Source organism: Artibeus jamaicensis, unplaced genomic scaffold (genome assembly GCF_021234435.1).
Source record: "Artibeus jamaicensis isolate MK-2021 breed Jamaican fruit bat unplaced genomic scaffold, CSHL_Jam_final contig_233, whole genome shotgun sequence".
NCBI lineage: Eukaryota > Metazoa > Chordata > Mammalia > Chiroptera > Phyllostomidae > Artibeus > Artibeus jamaicensis.
The window spans coordinates 5894243-5920728 of NW_026521486.1; the positions used below are offsets into that span (position 1 = coordinate 5894243).

Below are 26486 nucleotides of genomic sequence, written 5' to 3' on the forward strand. Positions count from 1 at the left end.
ATGAAGGAAAGGCTGGAGCGGGCATACAGCCTGGGGGAGGGAGGGAGGGAGGGAGGGAAGGAGGCGGGGTCAATGATACGGTACCGGACCAGGACTAGGGGCTCTACCTTCCTTCAGGTTTCAGGGCCACACTTACGCCTTTTCTGGAATATTCTTCCCCCGGAAGTCCAACTGGCTTTTTCCCTCCCTCCATTTAAGTCTCTGCTCAAATGCCCCTTTGTCAGAGGCCTTTACCGATCACCCTTTATCAAAGGGTCATTGCCCTCCCCACCCTCTCTCTGCAGTGTGAGGTTCACTCCATAAAGGCAAGGACTTGCTTTTGTTCACTGCTGTATCAGGAACTTAGAACAGTGCCTGGCGCAGAGCAGACTTTGCATAGATATATGTTTGTTGAGTTAAATGAATGATCAGGCAGTGGCAAGCTACTTGAAGTTTGCACTGACAATAGTAAGTGCAATATTGGCATCAATAATTGGTGATGTATGTGCCCTCACTCACCTAGATGGTGACAAGCCCTGGCCCAAGAGCAACTAGCATGGCAGGGGGGCCGTGACACCTGCCTCTCCCGGAGAGCTGGTGGGATCAGGCCCTCGAAGGGGGCTTCCTTGGCCCCCCAACCTGTGCCATGCAACCTGGAGCCTGGCTCAGACTTAGAACCTGGGACTACAACTGGAGTCAGGACCCACACTCCTCAGGAATGACCGTGAATTTTGAAATTCTGCTTTGACAAGATAGCTTGAGTCAACTTAGCCAGGAACTGGGGGCCCACAGGTCCCTTGTGGAACTCTGAACCTCAGAAGTACATCCCCAACCTTCGGTCCTAGACAGGAAGGAGATATGAGACCTCCACCTCCCAGGGATGACAGAGGCAAGCCTGGAGTCCCCAAATCCAGGAGCCGAGCAGCCATATCACCAGAAGCCAGGCCACACTGCCAGCCAGGTTGTCCCATCCACACATGAGTCAGGGAGACCTGAGAGAGTTCTGGAAAGGCAACTGCCACTGGAGTTACCTCGAAGAACACAGTGAAGGAAAATGTGGGCCCAGAGGACCTGGCAAGGCAGTGGCCCAGGGGTCAGTGTAGAGGACCACTCCCCTCTTCCTCGGCAGGTGGAACGCCAGGGGAGAGGTGACCACTAGTCAGGCTTCTGAAGACGTAGGGAAATGCTGCCAACCCTAACCCTCCAGCACAGGCTTCAGGCTTCATGCAGGGCCCTGGGAGGCAGGAGGCTGTGGCGACTTTTTCTCACTCTGGGACCATGGACACAGGGCTCGCCTCTTGTCTGTGAAGTGACGTCACCAGGCAGGGTGGGTGTGAGTTCTGTGTGGAAGCACTTCACATCATGTCCGCCCAGCACAGGTGCTCCCTCTCTTAACCGTGCCCAAGAGTGTTGGCCGCTTCTCAGTGATTTCCCTGGGGGAGCTGGGAGGGGCTTCAGGATGTCACCTGGAACCTCCTTCCCCAGCCTGGCAGCCCAGAGGGCGGGGCCTTGTCCCAGTGTCACAGTAATCTGCTGCTCTGGGGACCCTCCACATGGGAAACACTCAGGGCACTTGCTTAAAACTCAGATTCCTAAGCCCAGCCCAGCACTACAGAGCCCTCCCTGCATTTTAACAAGGCTCTTTGGGGACCACGGTTCCCTGAGGAGGGGAGCTCTATCCCCAGGGCAGGTCTGGTGCTCCTGGACGGACTCTCAGCCCAGGTGCAAAGGTGCAGAGTGCACCTAGAGCAGGAGCAAGTTCTCAGTGGAGGGAAAGACCGGAAGGAAAAGGTGCTCAGCTTCCACCAGTAGAGGGGGCTATGGGCCTTCATACTAGCAGGGAACACCCCCCCTCCCCCCAACACAATCCAGACCTAAAGGGATTTCTGAAGGTCCTCCCAAAGACTACACTTGGGCTTACAAAATTTGCATGTTTCACAACTATATACTTCTTATCAAGCAATTTTACAGGCTGTCCGTGCTTAGCTTTTCTGTTTCTCTTTCACCTACTCTGTCACCAGCCCATGCTCTCTCCCTTGCCAAGAAGGCAGTGGAGATGGGAAGGGCAGGGTCAGAATCAGAGCTCAAAGGGACCTTGGGATCCCTCCTTGGCTCAACCCCTCTCTTCTGGACCAGGAAATTGCCCTGGGAAATTGCCCTGGACCACGCCTGTCCCCAGGAAAGAGTGTGTCCAGCAGGTGGGGAGCAAGAGCCTGTCTCTAGATGGGGGCCCTCAGGTAGCAGCAAAGTGATTTCCTCCCAGCCGACAATTCCAAGTGCACCAGGATTACCAGTGCCAACCTTTGTGCGTGTGTTTGTGTGTGTGTGGGGGGGGGGGCGCGGGCAGAGACCATGCTGTCGGGAGCCTGACCCTCCGACACACAGAGTCCTAGTGATCTAGCCCCTAGGGACTGAGAGGAGGCACTAAGACAGCCCAGCTAGAGGACAGGGGTTCCTGCTTCTTGCTCTGCCTTTGAGGGAAGAAAGCAGTGGGAAGAGAAAAGGTCTCGTTAGGGACTTGAATGTAAGGCCCTCAGGTACTGGATGCTCACCCAGGTGGGCAGAGGCTGCACTGGACAAGGCCACTTCTACAGAATGAAGAGGAATAGTGTAATCTTGTTGGGCACCCCTTTATGTGACTCTTGAGTTTGTTGTCCGCTTCCCTCTTTTCTCACTCTCTCTCTGAGTGTTGCACTCTCTCCGGGCGGCAGGCCCTCAGGAGTTCAGGGCACAGCCCAGGTCTGCCTGGCTGGCTGCTGAGCACCATATAAGTGGCGCAACTGAGCAGAGACTGTCCAAGTCATCCAAGCAGGGAGCCAGATGCTGAGAGAGTCGTGAAAGGCAGCAAGAAGGGACAAGACAATGGACCTTTCGTTTCTATGGAAACAGCATCTCAGGGTGAGGGGCCGAAGGAAGAGAAAGCTTCCACTTCACCTCCATCAGGACTTGAGAAATGGCCCCTTTTGTGGTTGGGCTTACCCCTCCCTCTCCCTTCCCTGCCAGGTGTTCACCATGGCAACCCTGCCTCCAAAAAGAGGTGCAAAGCAGCAGCAGCATCTGGTGTCGGGGGAGCCAGGGAGCCCAGGGGAAATGGGACTAGGCCGGTCACCCCCTGTCCTGATAGGACACAGGCCCAAGCCTGGTGTGAGTCCTCACCCCAGTACTACATACTGCGCCTGGGGACCCCTAAATTCACCTGTCCCAGCCTCCATCTGCCACCACCGAGGTTGTTGTGAGGGCCAAGTGAGAGAGAAAGCACCTAGTGAAGGAGCTCAGTAAATGCTTCTTGGCCAAACCGTGGCATAGCACTGGTGCTGTGCTGTGCCCACATTCACTGAGGCTCCCACGCCTGTCCCATCTGTAAGAAGCACAGAGGTTACGTCAGGCTCTGTGGAGCAAGCGGAGAGGAAGAAGATGAAGATTCTTGCACTCAAGCCACTCCCTATCAGATCAAAGCTGGGGCTGTCGGTGATACGGGAGTCCCGGGAGGACTCAGGTTGCACAAGGCACAACCCCAGGTCCTGCCATCATCACCGGGCTGGCCACGGAGCCTGGGCTCACCACAGCTCGGCCCCCAGCCGCAGAGGGAGAGGTCCCCACATGGAAACCTTTCAGACTCAGAGATGCCGATGTGAGAAGAGTGCTGGCTGTCACTGCCAGCCTCTGGAAAAGCCACATTGGAAACTGCTCTGGAGAAAGAGAGAAAGGCCAGGACCTCTAGGGGATCCCAGAGAAACAGCCAGAAAAACATCACTATCAGGAACAATCTCTCCTGGAGGTAAGAAGCAAGGCAAACACATTTATCAAATAAACACAGGGAGGAACCAAGGCAAACTATTTACAAGAGAAACAAGGAAAGTGGGTCAGAGCATCGGTGGGGCACAGGTGAGGGTGGGGTGTGTTTGACCAGGTCGGATCCTGATGACAAGGAACAAGCTTTGCTAGATTGAGCCCTAGGCTCAGAGGCAGGGCCGAGCCTCAGCCCTGCCACTCAGCTGCGCGGGGCCTCTGTGGCTTCATTTACAAAGGAGAGACTTTCCAAGCCTCTAGGTCAGACTACTCCATGCCCAGCACTGTCCTAGCACCTTATATCCTCAGGACAGCTGAGCAAGGCGTCATTCTCCTCTTTCAGAGAACAGGAAACAGAGACGCAGACCTGCAGGGGCTGGCCCAAGGCCACAAGGTAGATGAAAGCCAGAGCAGCGTGGGCAGTGAGGACCGTCTGACCCCAGACCTCGGCTCTCTGTGCCAGCACGCTGCCTTTCTGCAGCTACGAGGTGAAGCTCTCAGTAAGGGCAGAGGCCAGGGCGCCCTGGCCCGAGCTGCGGGGGCTCACCTGAGGCACTGGTACTGCAGCTGTCATTGGGCCTCTTTCCCGTTACAAACTCCGCTTCGGCGAAGGTCTCGGTGGAGAGGGAGCTGGACAGGCCGTTGGGTGCTGTGGGCCTCTTGGCCCGGCGACTAAAGACCCTGTAGCTAAAGCGCTTGCCCGCCTTGGCTGGGGTGGCCTCCCCATTGGAAGCTTCTCCCTTGCCATTTTGGGCAAGCTCCCCTTGGGGTTTGAGGTCCATGTGTAGGTGAGAGACCACCCTGCCATCCTTCTGACGCAGCTCTTTCGAGGGTATGGGCTCCACAGGGGGCAGCACCTGCTCCAGTGTGAACAAGTCATTCAGGAAGGTCTCCAGCCGCCGGGCTGACTCGCCTCTGCTGCCCTCCTGCCCCTCTGGGTTGGTGCCCGCCTCTCGCTGCTGCTGGGCAGGCCAGCGCATCATCTCCCCCGGTGGGTGGCGGCTGCCAGACACCAGGGCGTACTTGGGGTTGATAAGTTTGCGAGCCACAGTGGAGGAGGTAAGGCCGATCCTGCCTGCACCTCCTGCCAGGCCCAGCAGCTGGTACAAGTTCACCTCTTCAGAGATGGCGTACAGTTCCCGGAACTCCACGTCGAAGGGCTCCACGTTCTGCCCCGTTAGGAGGAGGAGAAGGTTCCTGTCCATGTAGGAGGAACTCCAGGTGAACCTGGGAATGTGGGGACAGGAAAGCAAGACTCAGGTGCCAGGCCAGTGACCTAGCCGCATCAGCAGTCCCGAGGCAAGCCCATCTCAACACCCCGCTGTCCCCACACCAGCCTGACCTACCACTGAGGCGGATGCCTCGCTACCTGGCAGAAGGCACTGCTGGACCTTTGCATCGGGGTGCTGTCCCTCCACTGACCCAACCCCCACTTTTCTCCAGGTCTTGGCCTCCACTGCAGAAAGCAGGCAGTGGGTGCCAGGCAAGGACATGAGGAGTCAGGCTTGGGTTCAGCCTGGTTTCTACCCTGCGTACCTTGTGCAAGGGGCTCCCCGGCGCACAGGCACAGAGCTGTGGTGAGGCTCGAGGCGGACAATGCTTGTAACAGAATATTCAGTTCAGGAGCTGACACAACGCACACACTTAACAAGTAGTCACTGCAGCTGCTACTATTACTAATATCCCATTCCTTACTGGTTCTGTGCTGAATTTTTAGAGCACAGAGTGTCTGCAAAACCCCATATTTTAAGCAGGTAAGAGGACTTAACATCATTTATAACTGTGTTAGGTGCCCAGGTCTATTTTCTGTGCCTAGATTTCTGCTGACGTGGAGGGAAGACACCCGCTCAGACACAGCCTCTCGTGTTCCTGGCCACTTACTTCTGAATCAGAATCTGGGAGACATTCCTTCCACACTACACCCTCATACTTCTTTCCCAAGTTGGTTCCATTCTGCTTCCTGCTCGTCCCGCCTAACAACTAGTCTCAGAGTGCAACCATTTGCCCTGACTCGTGTGGCTCCGTTGATTAAGCTTCATCCTGCAAACCAAAAGGTTGCTGGTTCAATTCCCAGTCAGGGCATACACTTGGGTTGCAGGTTTTCAGTCAGAGCGTGTACAGAAGGCAGCCAGTCGATGTTTCTCTTTCACATCAATGTTTCTTTCCCTCTCTTTCTCCCACCCTTCCCCTCTCAAGTGAAAAATAAAATAAAATAAAATATAATAAACCCAACTATTTGCTGTGGACCATAAAAAGGATGTGCTTAATGTTCAACAAGAGTGGACCCTCTTTCTGGAATAATCCAGTGGCCGCAAAGTTTGAGGGAAGGGACTGGGCAGGAGGGTCTCCTTTGCCATCGGGTCAGACAATACCTCTTCGACCTAAGACCATCGAGGTTCCAGCCCAGCCTTGTCTTGAACATGGATATTTCCTACAATGAGTAAAGGCCTCACAGGCCCTTCTCTGACCTGGCCCAACTCACCTGTAAGATCCCGTGGCTACTTTTTCACCATCTACCATTAAGAACTTGGATGACAAGGTCCCCTTGATCTTCCCCATGGGCATGTAGAAGCCAACGCCTGTCACAGAACGGACACGGATGTTCTGTTGAGAAGAGAAGAAAGGTACTGTCACCCAGGTTGGGGCCTGTGAGGCTCTGAGCCAGGTCTTTGCTGAGGCTGGGAAGGAGCCCTCTTGTCCCTGGGACCCTGCCTGCTGGCTCCTGTCTGCACTAAGTTCTGGTTCCCTTACAGGGAACAGGAGGAAGTTAGCAAATCTTGCTTTGGGAGTGGATAAGCTCAGGGTGGTTCCTGCCTGTTCCCAAAGCTCCCCAGAAGAGGAACACAGCCCTAGCTTTGACCTTGGACTGCAGGCTGACCACCCTAGGACTGGGCCAGATCTGCCTCTTTAGGCTCAGCAGCCTTATATGCAATTTAGTACATGAGACAAGGGTTTGGACAGAAGTGGTTGAGGTCTTGGTGTTCATCTGAGGCCCTGAACTGGAGAAGAGGCAGAGAAAGGGGCAGGAGCGGCCTCCACCTCAACTCCCGCTCTCCGCGCCCCCCACAGTGGTGCAACTCACCCGAATGCGGAAGTCAGCGAGCTCCAGGCCCTGACACATCTCCAGGAAACACTTCACGCCTGCCTCGTCGAGGATGATGTACACGGGGACTCGGCGCTTAAAGGCAGCATCCACAATGTCTTGGAAGATATCGCCATCTGTGAAGAGGTCCATGACCACAGCGATGACCTGGGTGGGGAAGGGCACTGGTGAGGCACGTGGTGACTACACACATACAAGCACACACCTTGGCCCAGAGGGGACCAGCTGGGCCTGGGATAACTGGTGGCCAAGAGCCAAAAACCCTATCTGCACCTCTCCTGGCTTCTTCACATCCTCACCCACGTCTGAGCACATCTGAGCCCAGAAGATGGGCTTTCTGCTCTGGGAAACGCCTGAGGGTGCGGGCCATCCCTGACAAACCCCAGCACTCCACCGAAGGACTCTCCAGCAGCTATTCAGAAGCCATATCGGGGGAGATCTAGGCTCAGGACAGCTGCTCAGGTGCCCTATGGAGAAAAGCAGGCTCAGGAAGCTGCGATCAAGGAGAGGCAGGGAACGGATTCGTTCCCACAGGCTGCGGATCTGCTCCAATACCACTTCCTCCGCAGGCGCTTAGATCTCCCTGCGGCCTCCCTGAGGGCAGAGCTGAGGGAGAAGCCCTGTGCTTCCCGAAGGGCTCATCTGGGCGGAGTTCCAGTGAGCCTGGACTCCTCTGGCCTCCAGGTGTCCAGACCATTCCACTCTGTCCTCAAATCAAGGTCACTACCTGGGACCCTTGATTTCCAAAAGCCAGTCCTGATTATCCATGCTGGAAAGCGAGATTGGCCTTTCTGACTTTAGCTTCCTCCATTTTCCCACCCTGCCCCCACCCCCTGGGCCCAGCTCCAGCGTAAGGGTTTTCTTGTTGGCCCCAAGCACTGTGCATGGGACACAGAAGAAAGGGCAGGCCTTGGGGTCAGAGAGATCTGGTGACGTGACCTTTCCACTTATGTGACCTTAGGCAAGTCACTTAATCTTGATGAGCCTCCTCATCTGCAAAGTGGAATGCCCAGTACTCTCACCATTAAGATCACAGATGAAGTCTGTGAAGCATCCGACACAGTGCCCGGCATGGTGTGAGTCCTCAATAACCAGTGGCTGCTGTGCGCCTGAGGCACCTGCTAGTCCTTGGAACTGAAAGCCTGAACTCTGAAGTCAGACAGACCAGGCCTGGGACCAGCTCTCGGCTGACTTGTCAGAGCCCTTATTTCCTTGGCAGCAAAATGGAGCCAGTAGAAGCCCCTCTCTCAAAGGGATGTCAGGAGGGCTTAGACCAATAAACTGTGAAAGCACTTAACACAACGCCTGGCAGGTGGTAAACTCAGTATGTGGTGCCCTCCATGCCGTCATCATCACTTTCATCATCACCTTCACACGTGCGCCTTACCGTGACTCCCGCCTCTAAAGAACCACCCCCAACAGCATTTACACACTATTATTTAAGATTCTTCTTAGCTCCTACATTTAATACTCAATCATTGATACAAATAACATTTACTAAGCTGACTCGTCAGAAGGAGGATCTGAAGATGAGCCATAATCCCTAATTTTAAGGAATTAGTCCAGATGCAACAATAAGACACTTGCATAAAATAAATAAGACATAAGTTTAAATGAAATAAATGCCTTTAAGAGATGCGCAAATGGCACGCGATATGAATTCGGGGAGGCGGGGCATGAAGAGAAGGAGGGATGGAGGGAGAGGGATTGATAGATGGATTACTCTCTGTGAGGGGAGTATAAGAAAGCTTCAGTGAGGAAGCCAAAATCCAAAGAATGGGCAACCTGGGGCTCCATGAGAGGCGGGCGGGGCTGCCGTGCAGGGTGTGCAGGCCGTGCGGCGCACGGGTTACTGGGCTGAGGGGTCAGTGAAACTGTACCAGCCTGAGGAAGGGACACTCTTTCTAACCTGCACGCAGGTGCCTCATGGGCTGGTGGGCGCTGAGGAGGTGGGCATTTCGGGCAAAGAAAACAGCAGGAAGGCCCTGAGGACAGGCATTAACATGCACTGAACACTTTTAATGTGTCTCACATTATTCCAGGGGCTTTAGGAAAATTTTCTAATTTGATCCTCACAACAAGGACTGTAATTCCCATTTTACAGATGAGGATGTAAATACGAAGGAGCAAAGTAATGTATTCAAGGTCACACAACATATAGCAGAACAGGGACTTGAACTCAGGTCTGACTGACTCCAAAAATCTTCATTTCACTGTATCATACTGGCTTACAGAGATGGATAGCTGTAAATTCAAAACAAAAACAAAAACAAACACAAAAAAAACTGTGGGGGGGTGGGCTGGGATGGGAGTAAAAGACAGAAAACTGTACTTGAACAACAATTAAATTTTTTAAAAAGCCCAACCCTTAAAAAACTGACTTAAAAATTTTTTTTTATTTATTTATCTTTAGAAGGACAGGGAAGGAGAGAAGGAGAAAAATATAAATGTATGGTTGCTTCTGGTGCGTCCCCTGCTGGGAACTAGCCTGCAACCCAGGCATGTGCCCTGACGGGGAATCGAACCGCGATCTTTTGGTTCGCAGGCCCGTGCTCAATCCACTGAGCTTTTTGTCCACCCAGGGCAAAAAACTGACTTTTTAAAACAGCTAAACAAGAGAGACAAACTTCTAGCAAGACTGACAAAAACAGAGGATGTGCAAATAAAATATTAAGTGAAAAGAGAGAAATAACTATAGATATATTTACTTTTTAAGAAATTCTAGCCCTGCCTGGTGTAGCTCAGTGGATTGAGTGCAGGCCTGCGAAACAGAGGATCGCGGGCCGATTCCCAGTCAGGGCACATGCCTGGGTTGCAGGCCAGTTCCCAGCAGGGGACGCACAAGAGGCAACCATACATTGACGTTTCTCTCCCTCTCTCCTTCCCCTCTAAACACAAATACATAAAATCTTTAAAAAAAAAAAAAAAAAGGAAAAGAAATTTTTAGTTTTTCAGAAATAGTAAAAAATGGTAAAAAGTATTTATACATTGATGAATTTGCAAGTAAAAATGACATGAATAGTCATTAAAGGTGAATTAAACATAATACAGCATGATCGAGTAGTTTATCCTAGGAATGTAAGAATGGTTCAATATCAGAAAATGTATTATTTTAATTTATAACATTTATGGTGTCAAGGAAAGAAAAATTATACATTGTCTTAATAAGTTTTAAAAGTATTTGATAACATTAAATCTCTATTTATGATTAAAATAATCAAAAAAAAACTAGGAATAGAAGGGACATTAACAGAGAAACTTTAGATGCAATCCCTTTAAGTATCAAGCAAGTCAAAAGTACTATCATCACTACCATTTAACAAAGTATTGGAAGTCCTAACCAGTGCAATATGGCAAGAAAAGAAATAAGAGCTAGAAGGACTAGAAGAGACAAAACTACCAGTATGTAGGGATGATACTTTTATAGAAAACCAAGTACAATGCAGAAAAAAAACCTATTAAAATTAATAGGAGACTTCAGTAAGATTGCCAAATCCAAGAAAAACTTACAAAAACAAATAGCACTCTTCTATTAGAGAAAATCGACTGAAAAAGAAAAGAAAATAGATCCATTCAAAACTGCTACTTAAGCACATAGTATTGAGGAATTAGTACCTTTATGGAGAAATGTATTAAACTCTATTAAAACACCTGTTCAAATAAGTGAATAAAAGAATAGATAAATCATGTGCATGGTGAATATGAGTTGACGTTTTAAAAATCCAGTTCTTCCATATTGATAAAATCCAATGCAATTTCAATAAGAGTTCAGTAAATATTTTTGAGGAACCCAAACACTTCTAACATATGAGGAAGAACAAAGATTCAGAAAAAGAAAGGTTAATTTTGAAAAAGAAAAGCTAAGTCAGTTTTGAAAAAGAAAAGCTAAAAAGGGACACTTGTGCTACCAGTAAGACATACTGCAGAGCCACAGTAGTGAGAATTGTGGTGCTGAGGTAGGAAGCAGCTGACAGACAGATGAATGGAACAGAAACATACATGTACCTATACACATGCATAAAGCTTTGCCGTATAGAGGCAGAATCACAACTCAGTGGAGAAAGGATCCTGTTCAGTAGATGCTATTGGGAAAACTGGCTTACTATACAGAGAAAAATAAAGTAGATCCCTACAAGAAAGGCTAACTCACGCCATATATAAAGGTGAATTTCAGGTAGACTAAATACCTAAATGCGAAAGATAAAACTAGTAAGGGAATTGATGAACTGTAGGCAAATATCTTCAGGGCATAGATAAGAAGGATTTCTTAAGATTCCAAAAACACAGATCTTAAGGCAAATAAAGTTTTAAAAAGATATATTTCACAACTCAGGGATTTTCTGTTCAAAGAATGATATCATAGACAAAGGTAATTGAAGGATGACAGGGAGATGGTATCTACAATGTCTACACTGTCTAAAGGAATTAACAATATACAAGGGATCCCTGCAAATTAAAAAAAAATTATTGATTGACTTTAGAAAGAGAGGAAGGGAAGAGGGAGAGAGGGAAACATTGATTTGTTGTTCCACCTATTTATGAATTCATTGGTTGATTCTTATATGTGCCCTCACCGAGGACTGAACCCGTGACTTTGATGTATTGGGATGACACTCTAACCAACTGAGTTACCCAGCCAGGGCTGGGATCCCTGCAAATTGGCAAGAAAAAGACAGGAAGTTAATTTGAAAAGTGGGCAAAGGATATGAATCAGCAATTCCCAGAGGAGATACCTGAATGGCTAATAAGTATATAAAGAGCAGACCTCATTAGCAATCAGAAAAATTCAAATTAAAGCAAAGAAATGAAAGGGGACCCTCATGTACTGCTGGTGGGAGGGAAAACCAGTGCAGCTATTCCCTAGAGCAGGGGAGAGATCTCAGCGGATTTAAGGACCTGTGTAACTCCGGTGAACAGCGCCACTCTTGGCCCTGCACCCAGGGGACCTCTTGGATCTTTGCACAGGTCTATGAAGGGGCAGGAACAAAGACATTAGCTGCAGCTTTCTTTAGGACACAAACAGCTGGTAGTAACTCAGAAGTGAATCTCTAGAAGAACGCATATGGTCACAGTAAGGAACATACATGACAAAGTAGCAGACAGGAGCAAGGAACTAGTTCTACGTACAGAACTTGAATAGTTTTCTTAAAAATGGATGGTTTGATTTAAAATGCTAGAGGATAGATATCTAAAACCTAATATCACTCATGTAAATAAAATAACACTGCATGTTTTTCAAGGATACAGGCATGTCCAAGGACATGGGATGGCTGCCGATGGGAGGAGAAAGGCTTGGGAGGGAAGGAGCAAGTCAAGCAAGACGGGTCTTTCCAGGGGGTGATGATGGCAGCTCAGCACGGGAGGTCCAAAACAAACACAAGTAAGCAAAAACAAGCAGTTGGCCTGGAACAGTTCAGGGTAGGTATGGCCGGCCAGGTTGGGCTTTAATTACAGAGGGTTTTAACGAGACACTTCAGGCTTCCTTCCATCAGAACACGGCTTCCCACCACCTTGGAGGGTTCCTGATGTCTCATCTCCCAAGGTCAGAGTCCATCATTTGCTCATTTCCAAACTCTCCACTGTGTCCAGCTTAAGGTTGACTCTCAATATATGACTAAGGATTGCCTGACTGGCTCATTGTGCTTCTGCATTTTATTCTGTGATTGAAAGAGCAGAAAAGGAGGTGGCTGCCCGGGCCCCACCTGAGAAGCCTGTGATGTGAGAGGATCACAAACTGGAGAGAGAGAGAAGCCCAGGACTCCGGCTTCAAGGAGGCTTGGTCTGCGGCACCCTGGGGGGAGCCAGCCATCTGTGTCACCACCAATTAAACAGTGAACTATCTGTAGTAGGAAAAAAATCAATTGCTCACTGACTCCTGCAATCTCGTTGTGGAGAGTATGTGATAATTACCCTCCGCTTTGGTCTCCCAAGGGCCCCTCTTGACAACCAGCTCCGCAGCATCAAGCCTGGGAAAACCAGCTCCCCACTCCCCCTGCCTGGGTGTTTAATGTGCCACGTGACCCTCTGAGCCAAACCTAACTTCAAGACTCCCTAAGTCAGTGAAAAATCGGGTTTTAAAAGAAGGACGTCGCAGGCTCAGGACCAGGGGAGACGGATTTCATCAGCAGAAAACTGCCATCCCCTTCCCCAGGCAGGCTAGCAGAGTCCTTTACTGGGTCACCCACTGATGTGCGGCATGGGGGAGAGAGGTTAATTCCAGGTGGCAGGAGTTTTTAGAAGCTGTTGCAGGCTCCAGCAAAGAGGCTCTGATGCTGTCACTTCTCATGGGGTGTTTGCTTTGATATCATACCGCAATGGGGGAGTGGGAGAGCAGGGTGGGCTAGGGACCCTCTGAAGTCCCCTCTACCTGTCATTCGCCTTTAATTAAACTGCCAGCTTCTCAGGTTCTCTTTCTCCACCCCTTAATTACCATCAGATAATAAAAATAAGGAAAAGGACTCCACCTTCCCCCATGCATCTCATGGCACAAGACAGCCAGTGCCTGGATCCCCTGGTGTGTTTAGATGATCCAGGCCAAACCTCAGGGCCCACAGGCACCCGCAAAATCAGCACCCTCTCAGTGTGGGTGCACCCACACCCACAGACTAAATCCAATCGGTCACCGAGTCGAGCAGGCCCTCTGGCTCCATGCACCTCCTCCAGGTCAACTCCTTACTGTTCCCACTGGACTGCTGATGAAACTCAGCCCCCCACCCCCCATTTCTTACTGAACTTCTGGAATAGCTTCCTCTTCCTGCTCCATCTTTGCACTCCAATTCATCTCCCACAGCAATGACCCCACCAAAAGAAGAGACTGATGAACCCCTGGGTCCCATGGCCCTTGAGAGAGGTCCAAACCCTTAACTTGGCATTTGAAGGGCCTCCTCTGCCCTTGTCAGCAGCCATGTAGATGACCTACAGTTACCCTAACACAGGATTTCTCGGTAATACTGACCCTTCGGGGCCAGAGATCCTTGTGGTGAGGGGTTGTCTGTGCGTTGCATGATGTTAGCAGCACGCCAGTAGCAACATCCCAAATGGTGACAATCCCAAAAAATGTGTGTAGACATTACTAAATGTTTCCTGGGGACAAAAATCACAGCATCCCCCTACCCCCTGCCAATGTCTTTTGAGAGCCACTACACGTTAGGCAGTTTCAAGTCCTTCTGTTCCCACCCCTTCCACACCCCTCGGAAACGCCTATGCACCCCAGCCAAGAACTTCCTGAACTTCTACTCCCCGTCCTCGATAAAGTTTCTGCATGCTGCCCACACTCCGACTTCCAGGCGGAGTCAGAGCTCCCTGACTCCGTCTGCAGTGTAACATCTGCTGAGTGGCTCTGTCCCTTCCTGGGCTGTGGGCTCCTGGGTGGCAGGGATCATCTGATTTCTTTCTGAATCTCTGCCCTCCAGGGACGCCTCAACCCCAAGCCAGTTCTCCATGTTTGTGGAATGAATGTCTAAATGGAGGCTGTTTTGTGGCTATTGTTTTACTTGTAGGGTATGGGTATAGGTTTGCAGTTATCACTTTTATTTCACGAATGACGAGGCACTGGGGAGGAGAGAGAAAAGTGTACTGAGCAAGATTCCGGATTAAATTGTCTTGCTGGAAGGCAGAGTTCAAGTTCTTTCTCAAGGGCGTAGAGAAGGGAAATGAAGTTGGTGCCTTTCAGGACTGCTGCCTGAGCCCACAGCTCTGGGGTCTGGCCTCTCTGCCTCTGCTCTACCCACCTAAAATGCTGAAGGAGCAGCCAGCCCATGAGTGAGGACAGTGCTTCACCAAGGGGTAGCGGTCCACACTGGGGACATTAGGCTGGGAGGCAGGGCTGCCACTAGTACATAGAGCAGGTGCCTCTGTGCAGACTATAGAAGGACACTGTGTTCTCTGTGATGGAACGCAAGCCAGTGAGTGGAGCGTGAGCTGCATGGCGGCTCCACAAAGCCCCTTAGCTGGGCCCGCCCAAAGGGCCCGGGCTGCACCTGGGCAGTACTTGATACCTGCACTGAAGGGCATTCCAGATGTGCAGAATCTCAGAGCTCGGAGCAGACTTAGCTAGAGCCTGGCCTGGAGGTTAAGTTCCCCATCTGGGTCTTGGCAGAGGTGGGACTAAAGCCAGGCTTCTGAACCCACTCTGAGCTATCACCCCCAGAGAATGGGATCACAGCAGGCTCTGGGGCCAGGTGTACTCTGGCCAGGACCCCAGGCCACCTCAGGTGACACAAAGCCAAGATGCATCGGTAGAACTGCACTACACCACCCTCTCCCTCACTGGTTCCCCAGCCGTGCTGCCGTGTAGCTCTAGGTACTGGGGCCGGTGCGGCTGCTGTTCTGGCAAAGACCCACCCTCTATTCACTCAGCTGTGTAGTGGGGAAAAGCAAGAGGTCACAGGCCAAACCTACTTATTGCAGGGGTGTGCTGGTGATGGTCACTTCTTCCTGGGGAGGATGTGAGCCAACCGAGGCACATTCCTGCTCTCCCACTGATGACCCATGTGAGCCGGGAGCCTGACTTTGATCCCCCATACCTCTCCTGCCTACTTCCTGCGCCTGCTGGGTGGTTCAGATGAGATCATGCCCAGGACATCTCCAGGGAAAGCTGTGTAGTTAGTTACAAGGGGCCATTAGACTGACTTGTTACAGGGGAAGGGTACTAACTCCACACACTGCAAACCCTAAGGTCCCTCGGGGTAGGGAGGGAAGCAGCTGGGCGACATGGTCAGGCTGCTGCCTCCCAGAACAGGCACCTGTCTGGCAGCCCAGGGGAGTCACCTCTTCTGGGACCAGACAGCAGTCCTTGCCGTCGTTCCCAGGGAGGCTAGTGCTGGGACTCGGATGCTGCAGGCTGTGAAGATGCGTTTGCACAGCACCTTCCCCTCAGGTGCTGTGTGAGTGCGGGTGGTGGATAGAACAGACTTTATGTAACCACTGGTGTTGGGAGGAGAATCTACCCTCTGGAAGCAGCAAGTCTCCCTGCTCTGGACTAAATCCATTTAGTCTAAGCCTCAGTTTCCTCATTTTAAAATGCTGTTGGGTGGGGAGGACACTTTCCCAGGGTTGTTGAGTTTTAAGCAAGATGGTGTGGGAAGCACTGTGCTCAACCTGTGGGGAGCTGTGGGTAAATGCCAAGGCCTCCCCTCTCCTCGAACAGGGAGCCCAGAACAAAGGGCCATCGCTTTAGAGGAGGGGGCGTGAGGGGAGGGAAGCGAGGGATGAGAAGAGCCAGTGTGGGGACTCCGGTGCTCCCAGGGAGCCGGCAGCCGGTGAGCAGACATCAAGGCTGAGAGGTTTTCCTTTTGCTCAGAACTGTGCCCAGCAGGCCCAGCCCGGCTGCTGACTGAAGCTTGGGTAACGCCACCCGCCCAGAAAAGTGGAGTTTGAACTGACCAAGGGGAAGGGCGGCCCGACCATGGGAAGAGGAATCTGAGCGGTGCGCTGTTGGGGGAGAAATGCTGGGCGTCTATGCGCGCATCCCAGGCAGTGGGCAGATGCCGCTAAGAAAGCCTGCTGCTGGCCAGAGTAGAGACCGCCGGGAGGTGGGCTCCGGAACCGGGGCAGAACCTGCTGTGGGAGGATGGGGCAATTCACCTCTGGGAAGGTGAACAGCAGAGACTTTCTTTGGTCACCAAGGCTGCAAGGGGCCCCATCTGAAGCATCACCAATTTCTGCACCAGCAGGGAACCAATCCCCACAGTCCAAGAGCCTACCACAGTGGGGAGGGCCAACACGGGAGTCTGGAGTCCCACACTGGCGGTGAGACGGTGAGTGAGACCCCTCTGATTCCTCCTGAAAAGTGAGGCCGCCTCGTGGTTCTGGCGAGGATGCAAACATGCTGTGACGGCTAGATAAAATCTGGTGCGGAGTGTGCCCCGAGGCTGGACTCTGCCCCTCTGCTGGACTCTGCCCCTCTGCTGACAGTGTCGGCGCACGGTGGGTGCGCAGGGTCAGCTCGATGGGGCACCAGCTTCATAGTCCTGATCATGCTCCCTCCGGGAAGGTGGGTGGACCCCACCTCAGACACGCTGGCCCCCAACTGCCTGCAGAATCAAGCCCTCGGCCTGGCCAAAGGCCCTCCTCGTACACCCAACCCACTCCTTCCCCTGACGAACACTGTAAATTCTCCAAACACACCCACAAGGCTCTGCCCTCCCAGCTAAACTGTCACTCTATCCCTGTGGGGAGGACGCACCCTTTCCCTGAGGTTGTCCCAGAACCCGGCTTTGTCCCCAGGCTCCAGGGCAGTGGGTGCTCTTCCTCGGGTGCTTGTGTGCTCAGGCCTGGGTCCTAGCACTTAGGGGGCCAGGGGAGGGTGCGGAGGGCAGAGACCTGTCTGTCATTCCTTCCTTCCTGCACAGGGCCTGGCTGGCAGTAACTGCTCTAAACAGAATCCCTCTTCAGTGGGGGCCTCCCCTGGGGAACTGTGGAAGCAGCTTGGACCAGAGCCCTGGCTGGGCAAGAGGCCAGAGCCAAGACCAATGGGGTCCTATTCTCTGTTTGGAGGCCAGGCTGCCCCCACCCTGCCAGCAGGGCATCTGCTCATTGTTAGCCGAGGCTTCCCAGCTGTCTATAGCCATGTTACATTGTTTCAGGCTCACTAATTAGACATCATTAAACACCAGGCTCCCTTGCTGCACTGGCAGCCGCTGGAGCCCAGTTCTGCCCAGCCAGGCGGCTTCCTCTCCCAGACCCCGGGCCTCAGAGCAGGGCTCTGTTCCCAACCCTGTGGGTCCTGTCTCCCTGTCATGCACCACTGGGGCTCATTCCTGTTGGTCTGACCCTATAAGGCCATCACTCTTTCCACTAATACCCCAAACTAGGATGCTGAAGGAGACCTGCAGAGACCCGGGCTGGCTCTCCAGAGAAGGAGACTGTCCCGATGTGAGCAAGGTCAACTCGTTTAGCCATGAAGAACCGTACGTGATTCACCAGGGAGTGAGCGTGGCAATTCCTTTTAAGATCCTAGGCCAGCTTCTCCCTGCCCCATGGCGTGCTTCTGGGACGACTTTCCCTGCACTAAGTTGTTGTTAATTAGTGAAAATTATCTAATGCAAGCTCATTTTAACATTAGCTTAAAGCTAAACATAATTAGGAAGATAAATCAGCTGCTAAAAAAAATCCAGCGAAGATACACAAACGATTCTTAGGATCGGCTGCTGGTTTGGGACACCGGCCTGAGCCCCCAAACACAGTCCAATACACGGGCAGAGCAAGGCAGGGCTCAGAGAGTCCCCGCTGAGGTATTTCCTGATGGACTCATCAGAGCAAGACAGCTGGGCTGGCAGTTCGCCTGGGAGTTTCTGAGCAGGAGCAAGGATAACTCTGTGGCCATCTTCAGGTGATGCTGCCGAGGAGGGGCTCCCCCGAGGCGGCTAGAGGGTGCAAGGGGAGGTTCGGTTTGGGAAGGTAGTCAGGAAGGCAGTGGGGTGAGGGTAATAGAGTGAAGCCAAGTGTTCCCAGGCCTCCATCCGTGCACACACCTGCCCTCTGCCTACCCTCCCCGTCTACCCTGGCTGCTCTGGCTGTCAGTTCCTGGGGCCTGTGCTTCTCTGGAGCCTGGTGGGGATCAGACGCGACTCAGTCCCCACCCATCCAGTTCCACCACTTACTAGCAGAGTGTCTTTACCCTCTCTGACCCTCGATTTCCTCATCCGTAAAATGGATTATTGTGAAGATTTAATGAAATAATAATACATTCTTCAGGGCTGACACATGCCTGGCACTTAAGTGCTCAGTAAATAATAGCTATTAACCTATCTAACAGTTCTGCCATTTATTTTCTTTTTATCTCCCCCATCAGGATTAAGAGCAGGGTCCACCATTTATTCACGTTTATTTCTGGAACCTGGCACACTGTGGGTCCTAAGAAAAACGTGTTGCATGAACTACAAATGTGGGGAGTTCCCAGGCAGCCGGGGAACCCTCCTGGGCGGGGCACTCAAGGACCCTCACAGTCTCTCCCGAAGGCAAGTAGCCCTGGTCCCCACCCCACCCCAACCCAACCATCTGTTGACTCACTGCTAAAAACCAGAACAAAAAGGACATTTATGCAGAGCCTTCCACGTGCCCAGCCAGTACTGGGAGGGGCCCAACAGAAGGATGGCCAGCCAACTAGCTACGCCAGGATAAGTTTACAGATTATCGGCAACTTGGGCAGAGAGACTAATAATTAGAAACCCTCTTTCCACGGCTAAGATTCTGGGGTCAGTAGCAAGTCCACAGACTCTAGGGATTTCAGAGAAGGGGAAGGAAAACAAACAGGAAGACAGCCAAGCTGACTGCTAATGGTGCCTGGGGTGGTGAGGTATTGGAGGGGCCGGGGGTGGGGGCAGACAGGGATCCCTGGAGTGACTCAGCCCTGGGGGTTGGGGAGCTCAGGACGGTGCCAGGATCCACCCTGGGCTTGTCTGTTCTCTGCGTTGCTCCCCCCACCCCCATGGGAAGCTTGCCCCAGAGCAGGCTCTGCCTTGTACACTGTAAGAGAGGTGAGTCTCCTGGTGCGGTGAGCCGCTGACTTCAAGACTCCACCACGCCCCCTGGGCATGTATACCCAGCTGCTCACTCAGATCAGCTGCCCAGACCTCTAACAAGGCTGCTACCTGGCCAAGCATGGCTCCTGCCTGGAGCCTCTCAGCCCCACCCCCACCTTAGAGCTCACTCTCTTTTGCCAGACAGCCTGTTAGATGGCAATTAAAGGGGGCCCCCCTGGGTGGTGTGCCATTCAGCAGGGGACTTCATGAGACACTTGCTTCCCTGGACTGACAGAGAGGGACAGTGGCCAATAAGAGACAGTTTCTAATCATTTAAACAAATCACTGACCTCCTGTGGGCCCTGCAAAGGAGACAGAGAGGAATAAGGGGGAGTCTTGGCTCTTCCGGAGCCCCCAGTCCCCAAGGACAGCATGGGCTCTCCCGCAGCCAGCTGAGTGCCAGGCACGTGGCTGGCGCAAACAAGGAGCCACATCTGAGAATGTTTTTAAAAAATCACTTTTGGATTGAAAACTTGATCAAATGCCAAGAAAGAGGTGACTTCTGAGTTGGGCCCTGAAGAAAAGGGAGCAGCAAACCCATCAACAGGCAAAGATGGGGTGGGCCTGCCCTGGCCTGGGTACCCATGGCCCTCCATCCGCATCAGCCAGACGGGCCTATTCCTCCCACTGCAGCAGCGAGAAGAGGAACAGCTCCCGGTTAATAAAAGCTGCCTCGTTCGGCAGTCCAGCGGCCTCCCTCTCCTGGGTCGTGCTTGTAATCTTCCTGGGGTCATTGGTAATCCTGACCAGGGGCCGAGGAAGCTGTGTCATTTCCCTGTTGTTGGTCTGAAGGTAAGTCATTTCACCTTTTTGACCTCAGAGGAGGTCTATGAAATGAAGCCAACACTCTGCCTTACAAGGTGATTGAGGCTCAAAGGAAATGGGGCCCAGGAATGCAGAGGTCAAGGTCAGTCTTGGGGGTTGGGGAGGCTCTGTCCCTGAAGCACAGGCAATAAACCCTCTCAACCTGCCCAGCATCCTCTCAAATGGATGCTGCTGGTTACTGGGTCACCAGGGAGTGTGGAGGATGGGGTGGAAGGCTTGGTGCAATCCATTCTTCCTGCTGTGTTCAGACACGCTTGCAGACAGATCCTCAAGCATCAAAGGTCCTGCCCTAACCGGGTTCAGGGGCTGGGTTAGTGGCCCTCCTGCCACACCCTCTAGTCAAGCACTCATCATACTGTAGCATAATGATGGCTTAGTAGACTATTAGGCTACTTAAGAGCAGAGGTGAGTTTAATAAGTACTTCCACTGAAGTACTTAGCACACAGCAGACCTCAAAATATTTGCCCAGTGACCATGAGTGCGTTATCCTTCCAAGTCAAAAGCCCATCCAAATTAGACTTGTTCGAGCCTCTCACTCTGCCTGTGTAAGTATGAACCAAGAGTTTCCCAGTCTCCACCTGGGCCTGCTTTAAGCCTGCCCTCTGGCAGTTACAATGATCTTAGCAGGTCAAGAAGCAGCAACCTCCCCTGGTCATTTCGGCCTATGTGGGACAAACCGGCAACTCATTCCTGGCATCCTGAAAGCATCCTTTCCACTTGTAGTTTGTGCTGACAAAATACAACATTCAGTGACACTAAAATAAACGGATAACTCAAGGCAGAAAAACCATAAAAAGAACAACCCCGCCCCACAAGTAAACATGGCCAAATGTTTGAGTGCCAGCTCCCCGGTGTGACCTTCTGATGTTTGCAGAGGCCCAGAGAGCAGATAAGACCTCCTCCCATCCCCGCCCCGCCCCCCCCCCCCCCCCCGTGGGTCCCACCTCCACATCTGCTGGGCTGTTTCCTCACTGGTCACTGCCCTCCCCACCTCTCCTCCCCAACCCCCAATCACAGTTTCAAAGTGTCCCCTACTTAGGCTCCTTTCTCCGAATCCCTGGGCCCAGGCTGGGAAGCCTCACTCGTCTGCAGCTGTGCTTGGTGGGTAAGTCATGGCTGCAGAGCCTCAGCTTCCTGTTCTCACTCTGGAATAACCTCACGAGAGTATTCTGAGGATTAAATGAGATAAAATGCAAAACTCTGGCACACAACTGGACGTGTATGTTCTCTACCTCTCCTCCCCCAGTCACCCTGTCTCTGCACTTGAACTGTCTCACAGTCTGCCCCATCTGGCCTTGCAGCAGCCGGACTCACTGGAAACAAAGAAACTCCATGCTTTGGGGTGAAAAGGAAGGAGGAAGAATCTAGTAAAGGCCATCGAGGGCTGCGTGCCAGCTGGACAAGTTGGGGTAAGAGTGGGGTTGGGCAGTGGTCAGAGGCGTAGCCTCTAGAGCAGAAGCTAGGATCAGCATCTTTCTATAACCAGCCACGTGGCCTTTGGGAAAGCCCCTTTCCTTTGCCGTGCCTCAGTTTCCTCACCTGCCCCACCTCCTTCACAGGGTCTTTGAGAAGAAGGTGCTGTACAGGTGTGAGCCACAGTGATGAAGAGTGGGGGCCCAGAGGGCCTGGGAGTTGAGTGGGCACCAACAGGGTCAGAAGCTGCTTGTTCCTGGGCTGTGGTCAGCTGCTTTGAGACCAGTTTTAGGACCCCCCACACCAGGCCCCACACAGTACTCAGCTCCCACCAGCACAGATCTTTCCTTCTGCCAATCGGAGAGGCTTGCTGTTTTCAGGCAAAGATCTCTCCCTCTTGCTCCTGCTCCTGAGTGTCTTATGGAGAAATTGTCCCTTCCAGTGTCCCTCTGTCTCTTTGTTTAACTCAGCAATTCACCTCCCTCAGGACGCCCTCCCAGATGGAGCACGTCTGGCCTCAAAAGCTCTTCCTTGGAACACATCCCCCATCATTTAACTCTTGGAAGGCAAAAGCCGCAGATTGTATACTCCTAGGGACAGACATCAGGCACTCTGGAAATAACTACTGGTTAAAGATGTGTGGATTGGAATACTGGATCAGCTCACCAATGTTAACATTTCTGTTGTTAAATATTTGAAGAGTTTACAACACTCCATTACACAAGAGACTGCTGACATCCCACATGGGACTATAAGCCCAAATGGGCAGAGGCCCTGTCTCTTCTCCCTTCTTGTAACAGGCTGTGACCGGGTTAATTCCACTGAAGCCCCTTGGTTTAGCCCTGCTTCTCCACCCTCAGACTGTGGGCAGAGCATGGTGGGTAGGCAGTTAGACAGACTTGAGCACAGCGAGGACGATGAGCCAGGTACAGGTCACCGGAGTGGGAAGCCCCAGGTGCCTAACTGGGAAAAACTAGGAAAACGAGTACCTTGCCCCCAGGGTGACCTTTCCTCCCCTAGCATATCGCTGGCCATGTGGTTTGGACCCCCTTGACCTTTCATATCGCTGGTCATGCAGTTTAGACGCCCTCACTTTTCCTCCTTAAAGATAACATCTAGACCCCAGCTGTACTTCAGATCCAGGCCCAGAAAGGCAGCAAAACCAGACAAGCAATGCTATGGGTGCCTCAGGACCAACTGCACTGACTAACGACCCTCTGCCATGGCACTGACCGACCAATCGGTGGAGCCACGACCCTAAAAAGAGCACACCCGGAAAGCTGATGAATATTCCATTGAGATCCTCCTTTGAGGCCTCCTCTAAGATTCCCACCTGTGAGCCTGCAAGAGAGAGAGAGAGAGGAAGAGAGAGAGAGAGAGAGAGAGAGAGAAACCCTCAGGACAAAGGACCAGCTCTTGCTCTCCCTCTGGGGAGCACGCCCATGCCTTTCCCTTTCCTCTCTTATTCCTCCCATGCACACACCTCCTAAATTCTAAGGATCCCCATGAAACTTGCAAACCAGGGAGGCAATGGACAGCAGCAGTTCCTCTTGGGTTAACTCCCTGAGCCTGTCTCCAAGGCCCCCTTTTCTCTGACTTCCCACTGAGCTAAAGCAGCCCTGCCTATGCTCTCCTGTTGCTCCTCCTATGCTAAGCCCTTCCTTGTTTCACTGTCCTGAGTGTGTGTGTGTTGGCTGAGGCCAATAAATTCTTACTTTCCTGCACTTCGTCTCTTGACTGCAATCTTTCAAGAAGACAGGAACCGAGAACCCATTATATTGCCATGAACAGTGTCAAGAGCAAGGACTTTGGCATTTGAATCCTGGCTCAACTACTTACTAGCTATGGTGATCTTTGGCAAATAACTGTTCTGAATTCAAAAGCAAGGAAAATTCCCATTTCCCCCAGTTGTCACGAAAAGCAAAGGAGAAAAACAGGCACATAAGTACTAATAAACTGAGGCCTGTTAGTATTATAAGACTTCACCCCAGACCTCAGCTGCAGCCTGCTGCAAAATAGTCACCCACGTCCATTTCCCTCTGTTCAAACTTGCCTTTGTCTTTTGCAGAATGCAATATACAAAGGCAGCTCAGGCAGACAAAGGGGAATTACTTAGAAAGAGAGGGAGGAAACATGGACAGTGCAAATTAACCCTTCCTCCTGGTGGCCCATCTACCAGTGACCTGCATCAGTACCCCTTCCTGGAAGAGGTGCTCCACCACCGGTCTTTCAGGTTAGTCTCCCCTCGCCAGGCCATTCAGTCCCGAGGTAACCCAACTCCGAACACTCTCATCGAGCTGACTTAGAACAGTGCAGCCACACCCCTCCTGCTGTACATTCTGAATCGGACACTGAAGGCTATTATCGGTGCTTCTTAGCAAATCTTGGTGAGGGGAGCCAGATTTAGTAAATAAAAAGCAGGATGCCCATTAACTTTGAATTTCAGATATGTGATGATTAACTTTATAGTATCAGTATGCCCCATGCAGTATTTGGGGGCATATTAACACTAAAAATTATCTGGTATTTATCTGCAATTCAAATTTAATGAGATGTCCTATATTTTACCTGGAAACCCTACCCAAAGGCACAAAGCAAAGATTAAAATCTCTGCCCCACAACCTGCCAGCCCCACCCATGTTCCCATCAGCCAACCTGCAAGCATCCCTTCCTTTCAGCCCCACGCACAGCAGACTAGACAAGTGGGGGCTTTTCCTGAGCTGGAGTCCAGCGACCTGTCTTGTCTAGGTGCCCAGCACAGAGCCAGGCACATAGTAGGTGCTCACAACACATTCCTCATTGATTCCAGGCTGTTTGAGCTCTAGTGCTGGACCCAGTGGGGAGTGTAACTAAGCCGGGCTGGGCCAGCCTTGACCCAGCAGCAAGGCCAAGAACACCGAGGCTAGGGTGGGGCTGGGGGAGGGCAAGCCACCGGCTTCCTGGGCTTGTTCCGCAGACCGTATGAGAAAATGGCCAGGGATGTGTTTTGTGAATCCCTGGGCAGCACAGAGGCATTATCAGGACCTCTGAACGGGCCGTTTTCCCACAGGGCCCCACAAGGGAGAGAAACTCACCAGGGACACGGCGGATGGAAGCCAGTGCCTCTGGACCCCACAGTAATGACTGAGGACAGTCCATTACTTTGTCACTTGCCAAACTCGGTCACAGAAATCCTCTAGAGACCTCACCCCAGCTCCACAACGCGAGTGAGGTTTCCTGGACCATTTTCCGGTGGAGTGGTCAGGCGGTCTTCCCCTGAGGTGGGGCCCGATCCCAAGGGGACTGGTCGTGGGGTCCCACCCAGGAGGCGGCGGGGTACAGGGCCTACCTTCTGGGCCTGTTGGATCATCTGCCTGACCACCTGCTTCAGGTGGGGTGCCTTCTCCTCCTTGGGGGGATGGGTGAAGAGGCTGACACGGCTCACACCGCGGTAGAAACCGGTGTCGGTCCAGCCCAGGTCCAGCGGGGGCACCTCGGTGTCGGAGCGGTCCGGCCAGTAGGCCAGGGACTCCCCGGGCTCTGCTGCGGCCTGCGGCGGGGCCTTGGCCTTGGCCTTGGCCTTGCTTTTGCCCCGGTTGGTGGGGCCGGCGGCAGGGGCGGGGTCCTCGTAGGGGCTCCAGGAGGCGCGGAGGGCCTGGCGCTCCTGGCTGGACAAGAAGTCCCGCAGCCGTTCCTTCTTGACCCGCTCGCGGTAGGCCTGCTCGCCGCCGCCCAGCAGCGCCTCCAGCGCGGCCCGCCGCCGCTCGCAGTAGTAGAAGGCGGCCTGCGCTTCGGTCACCCGCTCGTTCACGTGGGTCTCGTCCAGGCAGCTCAGCTGGGACTCGGCCATGGTGCCCGGCCGCCCGCCTCCGCCCCGGCAGCGGCCCGGGTCCCACCGCCGCACCTGGAGCCGCCGAGGGGCGGGGCGCCTCACCTGGCCTCGAGGTGGGCCAATCGGCGGGGGCCGGGGCGCGGGCGCGGCCGTCGGGCGGGCGGGGAGGGGCCGCCTCGCCTTCAGCCTCTGCGGGCGCGAGAGGCACGGACGACCTCGGGGGTTCTCCGGGGACAGCAGCGCCTAGGCTTGCGGGGTCCGGCCCGGGTCGGGAGCTCCAGTGTGGGCAGGAACGTGGAGCGCCGCCGTAGGTGGACCCACGTGCGGCCTCTGGCCTGCTTCCACCTTCCGGCCCCGACCCTTCTTGCGGAGACTGGTGGGATAGCTAACCCTTTTGGCGGCCAGAGGCCAGGCCAAGCCGGAGACCTCGCAGGTGCAGGTCAATCCCCCCTGCCCCGCCCCCCCACAGGTAGGCCGGGAGCACGAGCTCTGTCTGGCCTGGGCGCCTTTGGGGCCGTGGGCTGGACCTCTCCCAGTCGGAGAGCCTGGGGGCCCTGCTGCTAAACCGGATTTTAACGGCTGAGGAGGGGCAGTTAGTGTGCAAAAGCAAAATGCTAATAAAACCACCAGCTCCCAGCCCACGCGTCCCAGTTCTGAGATTAGAGGCCTCCCTCCAGAGGCTGTCAATCCAACACCTTCACCACGATGAAAGTTTCTTAAACAAAACAAAACCCCACCAAGATACAGCAAAGGTGTAAGCAGCCGCGGTGGAATTTCCCCCCATTTTAATTTGAAGCGGGGCGTGTGTGTATGTGTGTGGCAAGACAGGCTGCCAGAGGCCTGATTACTGTATTAGTGATTCAAAACAGACCTTTGAGCTCAAGGAAGAAAGCCACACACACGGACGCACACATACACACACGGACACACACATACACACACGAAACCACCACCATCAGCAGCAGCTCTGCTGTCTCCCACTGGATTAAACAGAACCTTCTTAATCTTCAATGTACTATTTTGTTCAAGCACCGCTGTAAG

At 52.8% G+C, this 26486-nt stretch overlaps 1 protein-coding gene across 1 annotated transcript in view; it reads right to left on the bottom strand.

The window, feature by feature from the left end:
* Positions 1-25621, bottom strand: part of FAM83F (family with sequence similarity 83 member F) — a 28615-nt gene extending 2994 nt beyond the window's left edge. The window contains exons 1-4 of the mRNA XM_037160475.2: positions 24963-25621; positions 6851-7018; positions 6251-6372; positions 4316-4995 (exon numbers count right to left, since the gene is read on the bottom strand). Of these exons, the coding sequence (XP_037016370.2) occupies positions 4316-4995; positions 6251-6372; positions 6851-7018; positions 24963-25463 (1471 nt within the window). The 5' untranslated portion in view covers positions 25464-25621. The remainder of the gene's footprint in view (positions 1-4315; positions 4996-6250; positions 6373-6850; positions 7019-24962) is intronic.
* Positions 25622-26486: the final 865 nt, after the last annotated feature.